Source organism: Malaya genurostris, chromosome 1 (genome assembly GCF_030247185.1).
Source record: "Malaya genurostris strain Urasoe2022 chromosome 1, Malgen_1.1, whole genome shotgun sequence".
NCBI lineage: Eukaryota > Metazoa > Arthropoda > Insecta > Diptera > Culicidae > Malaya > Malaya genurostris.
This window is the reverse complement of record NC_080570.1, coordinates 23,622,035-23,634,254: the sequence shown is the minus strand read 5'-3', so window position 1 is coordinate 23,634,254 and position 12,220 is coordinate 23,622,035. Positions and strand designations below refer to the sequence as shown.

At 39.4% G+C, this 12,220-nt stretch overlaps 1 protein-coding gene across 4 annotated transcripts in view; it reads right to left on the bottom strand.

Moving 5' to 3' along the window:
* LOC131434875 (ankyrin repeat and fibronectin type-III domain-containing protein 1-like) overlaps positions 1–12,220 on the bottom strand; it is a 359,205-nt gene that overhangs the window by 36,644 nt on the left and 310,341 nt on the right. For 3 of the 4 annotated variants that reach the window (XM_058602104.1, XM_058602114.1, XM_058602121.1), the window contains 2 exons: positions 5,460–6,167; positions 165–350 (listed from right to left, as the gene is read on the bottom strand). In XM_058602104.1, the coding sequence (XP_058458087.1) occupies positions 165–350; positions 5,460–6,167 (894 nt within the window). The remainder of the gene's footprint in view (positions 1–164; positions 351–5,459; positions 6,168–12,220) is intronic. The other variant, XM_058602130.1, reaches the window with a different exon arrangement.

Here is a 12,220-nt window from a genome sequence, read left to right as displayed (position 1 = left end):
TGACGTACGAAGTTAGTGCTTGTGACAAATACGTTGCCTGCTAACGAAGAACGAAGCTGTCTGTTATACGAAACGCAACAACCACCGAACGAGACGTGCACCCTTAGTCTGTATCTGTGATGTTAATGTCGTGTACCGTACTTCCAACAAGCAAATGTACTTACTGGTGTGTGCATTCTCGATGGCCCCCTGCTGCAGCAGCATCTTCGTCATCGAACGATTATTACTCAGAACTGCAACGTCCAGGGGGGACAGGCCATCACTTTTCAAACTGTTGACGTCCACATCGGTGCTCTCGAGAATTGTCCGGGCCTTCTCCAGGTGCCCATGTTCAACCGCTGCGAACAGAGCTGCAATGGAAAGATAAAGATGGAGATAGAGCGATAGGACAAATTCAGATCACATCGCAGCCGGTTGCCTCCGATGGTAGACGACCACCCGGGGGGCTTCATGGAGACTACCATGTGTGAATACACTGGAAGGACCTCCAACTCCCAGTAGAGTAATTTACCTATTTTAGTTCTATCACATTCAATTATTGCTTGCTTCATAATCAAATAGTTCAATAGTTCGGTAAATTGTGCACTACACTAAAAACTAAAACGTATTATCTATTTTGCCCTATGAGGCACATCAAGAGCTTCCTCTAATTGTATCAAGTATCCAATCTGGGTACGTCTTGAATCAAGACGAAATTGTGACACATTTAATTGCATTGGAGCAGAACTCGAACGAAATTCAAACCCATCAGCTGACCGATCCTGCTTTGGTTGTGTGCAGCCGGTCCAACAACGAGGGTGTTTAAGGGTAAAGAGATGAACAAATACCATTCGACCTAACCACGCAGGATCCACACTGGATAGAAAACCACAAAACGGATAGATTTAACTAAGGAATAAAATTCACACTGAACACAATAGCCAAGTAAAACACAATGTGTTCATTAGGCGTCTAATTCATGACTAGCGATGCTAACCGTAAAGAATCGGATTTCACTTTACTAAAGAGCGATTCCATCGGAAGTAGAGTTTTTTAAATTGCAAAAATGCAAAATTTTAAAGAAAGGACCTTGTTTCGTTCGAATTTTGCTAAATTTGGTTCAATTGCTCCGCTCCCGAAACAGTGGTTTTTATAAACAGTTATAATTTGCTTTTATTTCGAAAACGAAACCTGATATTAGATTTTCGAAAATTGTTGAAATGGTAATTTTTTCAAAATTTTGAACCCAAAAGTACGGTATTTTTTTGAAAATTAAAAAAAAATAGATCAATCGAAATTTTGCTACATAAAGTGTTAGTTATTTCAAAATAAAGAAAACAGCCGCCAAAAGTCATCGTATTTTGGTGGAAGCGTATGGTGAGTATGCTCTGACTGAACGAACGTGTCGGACGTGGTTTGCACGATTTAGAAAAAAAAGTTTTGATTTGAAAAACGAAGAACGAGCCGAAACGCCATCAAAGGTTGAAGATGAAGAATTGCAGGAATTGCTCGATCAAGTCCCTTTTGCAAACACAAGAAGAACTTGCTAAAAAAACACTCGAAGTTTCTCAGCCAGCCACTTTCCAACGTTTATTGAATATCTAAAGGTAAACAATTCGGTGCCGTATGAATTGAAACCAAGGGACTCCGAACTCCGTTTATTCACGTGTTTACAACTGCCTTCAATCAAAGAAATTTTTCGATGCCAAATGTCTTGGGAATGCATAAAACGTCGAGATCTGTTGTAATCTCAGAATTTTTTTTTAAATAATCGAATATTTTACAAGTGTAAGATAGTTGACTAAAAAATAAAACAAAATAACTCCAGATTTCGACGTTTCAAGCTTTTATAAAACAAAACAAAAAACCGGAGAACTTTAAAAATTCGTGTAAAAAAATCACGAAACTTCGGAAGTTTACCAAAACAAAAAAAACAAAAACCTGTTTTAATCCACCTAATGGTGTAATGATGGCTTTCTCATATCAATCATACCATCATATAACACATGGATCAATAAGTCCCGAGTCTAAAGCAGAGATGGCGCTCGTAGTTAACCAGTAACCACGTCTTTCTAGAGTACTAACCTTTGCTTGAAACGGGTCAAAATTTTAAGTCGATCCGACCAGAAACAGCTGAGTTATCGAGGTTGGAGTAAAGTCGTTTTGTAGTTTGTTTAAAAAATGGAAAAAAACGAGTTTCGTGTTTTGATAAAACATTGTTTTTAATGGATTGGAAAATGTTATCCGGACTCTTGTCCATCAAAAGCAACGATTTGTCGGTGGTTCGCCGAGTTTAAACGTGGTCGTACCGACACAAATGACGCGGAACGCTCGGGTAGACCTGTAGAAGCCGTTACACCGGAAAATGTGAGTGAAGTGACAAAAATTATAATGAAAGATCGTGAAAGTGAAGCTCCGTGAGATTGCTGAGATGAAGCAGATATTATATGGAAGTGTATTTACTATCCTTCATGAAAAATTGAGCATGAAAAAGGTTTTTTCCAAGTGGGTGCCGCGATTGCTTTCGATGGAACAAAAACAGCCCTGCCACAAGTCGATGAAAACAATGGCGAAATTGAACGAATTGGGCTTTGATATGCTTCCCCACCCCCCATACTCACCAGATTTAGCCCCCAGTGACTACTGGCTCTTTGCTGATCTTAAAAAAAATGCTCCAGGGAAAAAGGTTTGGCTCAAATGAGGAGGTCATCGCTGTAACTGAAGCTTATTTTGAAGCGAAAGATAAATTTTTTTATAAACATGGTATTGAAAAATTGGAAAAACGTTGGAACCATTGTATCACCCTAAAAGGTGATTATGTTGATGAGTAAAAAAAAATGTTGTTTCCATTGTTAGTCCCGGGACTTATTGATCCATGTGTTATCGATGTTGGTCATTTCACCGATGGCCATTTCTCCGAAAGTCGTTTTGCCGAATAGGTCGTTTCGCCGAGAGGGTCATTTTGCTGATAGGGACATTTCGCTGAAAGGGTTATTTCGAATACATCATATCATTATTTTTCTGTGCTATTTCGTCTCTTGGATAATTGATGTGACGCTGAAGCCAAGATGGCTCGGCGGCACAAATCCGACGAGGGGACGCCAGCTGAGTTGGCCGCCGATAAATCTGTAACCACCTCGTTTGTCCGGTACACTCAAAGCTAGGTTTCTTTGCTTTGGTTAGGTTCGAACGAGCGGAAGCGAGGTCGGACAGCACACAAACCCTGAACGATGTGACTTTCGACGAAGTGACCCTGACCCATTTATATTCACTACGTGTTGTCACTTTTCCTTCTGACTTTTTCTATTGCGGCAAGTCGAATTTCGATGCGTTAAAAATTTCAAACTCTGTTTTGAAACCAAAAATATAGTACATTTTAATGGGTAAATACAGTACAAAAAAATACAGTACATTTAATGGTAAAAAACAGTACGCAGTATTTGTGTAAAAAATACAGTATAATACAGTACGGGTTAGTACGAGCGTTAGTTATATGAGAAAGGCATTATAGAACCGCTAGGTGGATTACAACAGGTTTTGCTATGTTAAACATGCTCCATTTCTCTGCGTGTCCATGAGGAAACATATTTTGATGGCAACGATTTGTTTTAGTGTTGTTAAGACGTAGAGCCTAACGGGAAAAACAGATTGGAAAATTGACATACGAATGCAGCTATGTAATGAAAACTGCAGAGGCGGGACTCGTGCCGGGGAAATTGTTTGTGCAAATTAAACTACCCTGCTTATGAAAACACATGAAGAGAAAGCCCGATTGGCTAGAAGAACCAAGCATGCCTCGCTTTACTTGGCCGCCACAGCATTCACGGAACGACCGAAATTAGCTCTGCGCCTAATTCGTATTACTGTTTTTGAATTAGTTGATTTTAACAACAAAATTTCCAAAACAATTATAAAATTAGTTAAAATTGAGAATTTATTTGGCTGAAAAAAACTCTTATTTTTAGAGAATGTGTTTAGTTGGCGAATATTCTGGACACAAACCAGCACTATTTCAATCCAACACGAAATTCTCATTGGCAACTAATTTTGTTATTAAAATCAGAAAATTTGTTTCTATTTATCTATCATCATCATAACTGAAAGACAGCACAAAGAAAACAAAAATAAAATTGGTTTTATTAACAAGTTTATTAGCCAAAAACTCATGAGAAGTGTCAAAGCAAAACAATCCATTAAAAAGCTAAAAAGGACAGTCTTGTTGAAACTGCTTGCAAATTGTTTTTCGCATTTGTTACGATATATTCATATTTAAATTTCTAAACCGATATGTAAAAATGACGTAAACTGTTAGTGGAAATAGTGCTCAAAGTTTTCAGTGAGAGAGTCGATTTCGCGAAGTCGAATGAAGAAAACAGCGATTTAGAAGCAAAATTTTTAAAAAGAAGTTTATGTTTCGCTTATGTCTTTTTCTCCAATGCAACATTGTATTTATACCTGCTAGTATAGAAAAGACAACAGCGACTGAATTTTTTTGCGACAGTAGTGTGCCATCATTACGGTGTTAACGTCTTTTCGGTGACATAGTGCCATATAGCTGCAAATTGCAGAAACCAATTCAACCATTTATGTTGGTTGAAAACAACGTTTTATTTCTCTAATTCAACTAAAAAATTAGTTGAATGGAAATGAAGTGTGCCTTAGCTAAGAAATGACAGCACGTTTAATTGGTGAATTCAACTAAAAAAATAGCCATTTCAACAAATATTTTATTATTATTAAAAAAATCTAAATTAGCAAAAGTAAGATTTTTTTTAGTTATCTCAAAAAATAACTAACAAAAAGCAGAAAATCAACTCATTTTTTCGCCAAAATGCTGATTTCGGTCTTTCCGTGTAGTCCTATATCTATGGAAACAAAATCAACAGAAAACCAACCAAGCAGAATAGCGAGGATAACCTTGTGCCATGTGGTTTCATTACATACTTGCATTCACAAGGCATTTTTCTAATCTGTTTACCCCATTTGATACTTATCAAAATTAAAAACTAGCTCAAAACGGCTCTATACGTCTGAACAAACTAAAACAAATCGTTGACATTAAAATATGTTTTAATTACATATGTAAGTTCCGTTTTGTATGTATTCAAGGCGTTTATTTCCAGCTACAATTTTCTCGTGAGCACTGCGTTACGATAATGTTCTCTGTCCGCTGAAAGTCATTATAAACGACATCAAATTAATCAATTCAAAAGGAATTGATTGTTACCCGGAGGTCTGCTCAATTAAATTAATTAATTGATTATCAACCCATTCATCACAACGAGCAGCAGCGCACATATCAATCATAACACTTTGGATTGAAGCATAAAACAGTTATTCAACACCGGCCTCGATGGATTAACCTTTGGAAAACGAAAACGATTACCGCGAAAATTGGGAATCGAACTGAGCCAATTAATTCAATCAAAATGGGTTGATTTTAAAATAAAATAGGATAAAATAAAATAAACCAAACGTACCATGCAAGTGAATATTGATCTGTGTCATCCTATCGAGCTGGGCTTGTGCCATTTTGGGCTGTTTTTTGGTGATTTTCCGCTTCCAGTAGGGATGATGTGCGCCGGCCGAAGCGCTCCGGTCGCTGGATATCTTTCCGGTCGTTGCCAACACATCGATTCCACCGTCACTTCCGCCGATGCCGCTACCATTCGAAACGTTATGATTGTTGTTGTTGTTGTTGTTGTTGTTCGTCTCGATGAGACTGCCGATGCGGTGGTTATTGGGCTTAGGGCTGTGCGTGGCACCGCTTTCGTCATCGACGGAACTCGTCGAGAGGTGACGTGTTTTTTTGATGATTTTCGGTGAAACTTGGCGTTTGCTGGGAGGCACGGCCGGTTGCGATCCCGGCGGATGCTGTTGGTGTGGAAGGAGAAATTCCATCTTTTTCGTTTGAACCGAACTGAGATTCGGTGAGCTGGCGCTGGTCATTCGGCTTAAATTCCGGGTACGTTCATCCTCCACCGTAAGAACTGCCGGAACCGATAGGATTGACGGAGTAGGCGATGAAACTGGTGGGTAGGTGCTTTCGATTGTGCCTGCATCCGCGGATACAGTGGAAGCTTGGTTCGGTTCTACCGGAAATCGTTCATCGCAACGTTTCACGGTTGGACACGGCGGAAGCCCTACGGTCGACAGCGAACGACTCACCAGGTCCGGTAGACTGATTTCTATAGAACAAATAAAAAAAAACAAACAAACGAAACGAAATGAAGAATAATATGTATGAAAATAAAGCAAAACAAATCGAGGCAATTAAAATTAATCTAAAAAATAAATAAAAGTCTTAACAGAGGCAAACGATTCTGATTCTCCGGTGACCTTGACACTCCATCACTGCATCAGTGGTGTAAGGTCAAATGGTGCAGGAATTCTGAACACTTCTCCTTTTACCACGTCGAAATTATCCGCGCTGTAATTGCCGTGCTCGGAGCTCGGATCGTCCACCCCTGATTGACGGTGAATGGATGCCCGGAATATTTCCGTCGACAGCAAACAGGAGGAAAGTAACATTCCTGACATAGCAATGGGTCCTTTTTGGAAAGCTGAATACGTTTTTTACATTTTTGTTTTGTTTCAACCTGGGATGAGCACCACCATGCTCAACATGTCCGTCGAGAAATACCCTTTTGCTACTGACATTCGCCCTGCCCGACCGACCGAGGACAACAGTTGACAGTTCATGGCAAGGGTTAATTGGCTACGTGTACGAGAAGTGCTTGAATGCGGTTTTCGCTCTGCTGCTGCTGGGACGCTGCGTATTCTGTGCGCGCCTCGGGGAATGATTCCAGCGGAAGAATTATGTGCTAATTGTCATTTCGGTGTCACTTGTGGTAACGGGACAACTGCCACTATAAACAGATCAGTCATTTTTGTGGCCGCCCATGATGCATCGTTATTGTTTTCAGTTGATGCTAATGCTATTAAACATAAAACATGTATTTTAGTTCGGGTTTACATCTCATCCAAGTCAGTCGATAAAACAAAACCGCTTACGTTGGGGACAGAAGAAACCAAGTACAGTATTGTGTAGTGAACAATAGACCTCGAAAATGAGTGAACCAAACGAACAAAAGCTACCGCCGGTACGAAAGAATACAATTATTGTTGACTTCAGACAGTGCAAAATTCGACCTTCGATACGAGAACTTGAAGGTTTGCTTAAGAAGCAAATGCATCTTGACATTAAACGTGTGCATTTACTTCAATGCAATAAGACCAATAATGTTGTTTATATTTAGTTCTATACAGAGTTGGATGCAATTCAATTCGCAAAAGACAATAAAAATGTGCACTATGTGGAGCACGAGAACATTAAGTACAACATTCCAGTATATATGAAAGATAGTGCTATAGAAGTGCGTGTGCATGATCTTCCCTCAAGCGTCATCGATCCTTATATTCGCAAAACCCAATACGGAGAGATTCTGTCTATCGAAAAAGAAAAGTGGAAGAATTTTTTCCCCGTTTGTTACGTTTGTTACGCATGCGCTTGAGGAGGCCTATACCTTCTTATGTGACATTCGGTCTGGATACAAGAATACCGTGTAAATCACTTGTTACCTATGACAATCAGATGGCCACATGTCAATATTGCCAAAAAGCTGTTCACTACGGTAAGCCACGTGATAAACCGGACAAGGAGACAACTATACCAAAGGACAACGGTGCTTCCTTCACATCAACCCCAAGCAACCCCAGTACACCTTTGACAGTCACCAACAACAGGGAAGTATTCCCTTCAACGAAACCATCCAACGTAACCCCTATAGAAAAAAGTACACCAGCTGCAGTTAACAGCTTACCATCCAACCAACCAGCAACCGCAAACAATGTACAACAAGGCGCATCTACAGCAACTAGTAACGAAATCAACAACAATACCACGGCAATGGATGACGAGACGAAACACGAACAAACTGCCCCTCAATCCTCGCAGGAGGAAAATGGAAGCTCCTCTCCCCCTAGAAAAAGGGTGACAACGAGATCCAATACAAAAATAAATTTATCTAAAAACTCAGCTAAATCGGCCACGTAAAGCTTGTACGCAAATAGGCCTGAATAAAATATCTTTTAAATAATAATTATGTGAACATTTTGTAATTAGAATTTATCAGGCTGTAAACCTTCACTAAACTTATTATTTTCGCTTCCGATTTGTATATTTCAACAGACAGGTAATTCTAATAGGACTTTTGTAAACTTTTACACGTTTTCGGTACATTTTGTTCCAATTTAAACGACCAGAAGATGGATGACGCAATCACTCTTGTTTGAAGCGAAACTCGCACTGCGAACGTCCCGCAGCAGAACTGCTTCCTGTGAGGATTGATTCAATACTGAAGCAATTTTCGTGAAGGGATTTTTTACTTTTACGTGATTTCATTTGCCGCTTGTTCACAAAGGGCTCGTAAAATAGCAACATAATGAATTTTAATGTTGATAATTTCATTTCGGATTTGCATGTTTCAGTGAAAGAAACTAACAAAAAGCTATACGGGATTCATTTCTGGTTTCCAGAAGGGCCGAATTGAGGAATTATTTACAATATCAAATATTGTTAGGAGCATTTTTCTCGAACGCGAAGCAGTCAAATGCTGGCTTTATTTGCACTCGCTTGGTGCGAAGCTCGCACTGCGGAATGCGTACAAAACTAATCAAATTATTCTGGATTTGCCCTAAGCTGATGATTTTTTCCTCCGATTTGCAAAGAAGTAGTCTTTATAGTTCTTTATATAACATTTAGAGCCCTTAGAAGGGTTGATTTTGTATAATGTTTCCCACCGTTGTTCAATTTTCGTTGCATTTTGCTTCAATGCAAAATACAAACAGCTGGATGCAATCACTCTTGTTTGAAGCGAAACTCGCACTGCGAACGTCCCACAGCAGAACTGCTTCCTGTGAGGATTGATTCCATACTGAAGCGATTTTACAAGATAACAAAAGATATTTACGATCAAGAACTTATCACTCTCTAAGAGGATAAATTTTGAAAAGGCGCCCCATAGTAAAGTAAGTCGTATTTACGGCAAAAGATGAAAATAAAATAAAATTAGAGGAAAGTGAAATACCAAACCCGAAGTAATAATCCGAACAAAAGGAGATGGTAACTTGATTTGGTTTCAGAAACAGCGTTAATGCCCAACTGGAGCATCAGGTGATTTCAGTAACCTATGGCTAAAGGCCGATTCATGAAGATAAACTACAGCCATTAGAATTTTTGTCTGTCAAAATAAGCTCTAAGAATAACTTCTGATTTGGGTAATTTAGATTCTTATTTTATGAGATAAAATCCGAACAGATAATCTAAAACGTTCTTCGGTTATGTTCATTTTTGTAGAAAAAGGATCCGATAATTGAAATCTCTTCCAGTCTACGACGTTTGCCAGGTTTGTTGAGAATCTATGTCACGTTATGCTTGTGTTATATGCTATGAAATGAGAATACTTTTTCAAATGGATTTTCATGAGTTCCTTCTCTCTCGCTCTGTATATGATTTGTTACCACCAGATAAAAAAAAAGAAAGCTGTTCGTTTACGGTGGTTGGACAATATTCCATTTGCATAGATTCCAGCTACTTCGTTAGTCTTGCGTGTAGGATGAAGCATATTTTTAGCACATGATTTATATGCATGCTATGGAGAATATTAACTACCAGTATAGATATTTTCACGTTTCATAGCTCTGCTGCCTTCAGAAGCCAGCTCTCAGCTGTTATAAGCTAAAATGAATAAAGTTAAGCTTCTTGCACTTTTTGAATGCAGTTTTGCGTGTATTTAAATCAAATGTGCATTGTTTAGCAAACTTCATTATTTGCAGAATGATTTGCGATGTGTTTAGGTTTCTTCCGGGATTAAATTTTTCGGTTCCTCCCAGGATCAAAAAACCGAACACCGGTAAGACTGCAATAAGTTTATTTGGTCATCGACTATCAACATATGCAAACCCGATTAATTTATACGAAATTGACATTTTTACACTAATCACCCTGTATCTCCTGAACCGGAAGTCGGATCTGATTAAAAAACAAGAAGTTTTATGGTATCTAAATAATATTCATGTGAATATTAGATGGAAGAAATCGGTTCAACCATCTACGAGAAAAATGAGCGTCATTATTTTAATTTCGTTACATATATCATCCGGTAGTTTCGGAACCAGGAGTCGGATCCAAATGAAATTCAAGAAAATGGGAGCATGGGAGCAGGAACTTCAAAATCAGCTGATTGGAACGTAAACAAACAATCAGTAATGCAATTGTTTTACGGTTTACCTCGTTTAGTGCACGAAAATTAGTGATTTTTGGGTCAACTCTCTTACAATAACTTGTCGGTTTAGCTAAAATACAGCAGACAGTGTATTGGGACATCAAGTGCAGGAAATTTTCACAATTTGAGAGTCACGATGAGTATCAAAACATCGCAGTGTTTGGGGCTCAAAACACGAGGGGCCCAACGTAATCAGTGTACTTTCAAAATGGCTGGTGCTCACTAATCGGTGTCAGATGGCTGACTCCACCACATTTTTCCACGATTCTACAGCCCCGCCTACTTGGTTCGAGAAGAATTCCATATGCCAAGATTGCTGGGTGCAGGTTCAGGTGTTTTTATCCACATAAACATTCATGCATATTTGATTGGATTTCAAAATAGCATCGGTTATCGATTTCCATACTATCCTCTTTAAACGGAGCCCGGTAGATAATTTAATGCTTCTTTCGTGCTAAGCAGAAGGTCGCGTTTCCATAAATGCTTTATCAAAGGAGGCGCATGGTCGCTATGTAAAAATTAAATCGTGATACTTAAATACTTGGCGTACAGTTCCTTTAGCTAGAAAAGCAGCACCCATGACTGTTTCGGAATTACAATTATGAGAACCAGCAGATTGAAACGTGTAATAAAACATCGTCCCACTAAAGCCGCTGGTCAAAGCTGGATGCCACGTCTGTCGGAACTTTGAATACTGCAAGTGAGCTGAGTGCTTGTGAACCAACAGTACGCTACTCTTGATTTCCGGTGCATCAATCTTGCTCAGATTTTTTATTTTTTTCATCCCCGAACAAAGATCAAATGGACCCTCTTTCCGGCGTCCGTTGCATTTGCCCTTTTCTGCTGAGCGGACGGACGACGGATCAAAATGATGAACTTGTGTGTGCCTCCTCCTGCATCAAAGCTAAACAGGTTTCCGTCTCGCAAATCGGATGAAGCTTTCCGGTTCGATGGAAATCGATTAAATGTGTTCAGTCAGCAAGCAGCTTCAGGAGATACATGAAGTAAATTAAATTTTATATGTTCTACCGTGTCATCGTCAAGAGTGACGGGGTAGAACAACTGTTAGAGGGTAGCACAAACAACAAGAATGAATCGAGTATGTAGCGAACTCCTGGAAAAGTTTATCCTCGGAGAAGAACTGATAGACTGCTCAGAAAAAAGGCGAACCGTAGGGTTGCAATTCCATTTATCTTAAAACCTAAATATAGGCAATGAAACGAGAGGTCAACTGTTTCAAAACTACTCCGTCTGCATGCCTGCCAAATGAGTGAAAAAGAGTTGTGACACAGAATAAATATTGGATCTCCAGAAAGAAAAAAAAACTTGACAGAAATGATGCTTCATTCATTCATTCCGATGAAAGCTCCAACGACACGTTCTAAACAACGTGCACAATATGAGCACATAACGATCACACGCCCCATTCGGCCGCCGAGTCCTTTGACTGCAGTCGTGGCTATTTTTAGAACGACTCTTGGAATTGTCAATGAGTTTGCTCCTCGAATGCACTTTAGTCCACCCCTTCACGTTGCCGGTATCCGACAGCTCCGACAGTTCCGTCGTAGACCGGCAGGCCAGCCGTCGTCGGTGAACCGGATGTTTCGAAATAGATGTAACAGCTTTCCACGAACTTATGCCGGGATTTTTCTTCTATACGCTGTGCTTAACTAAAATTTATCGTCATCGTTGTCGGTGCTTTCGTTATTGTTTTTTCTTCTTCTTCTTCTTCTTATCCTGCCTGTGCTCATTTCTTAGCAAGTGCAACCCATGGGAAGGAATTCAGTTAGACGTACATATATTTGCTCCATAAATTATAGGAATAAGTTCGACATGGTGACTGTGGTGGAATCTACTTTGTGATGATAAGACAGACAAGGCTGAAATATAAAACTGTGGGGGTTAAAGTTTCTCCCGACAGAATGCATCGTAAGCATCGGCAAGAATGATGCGAT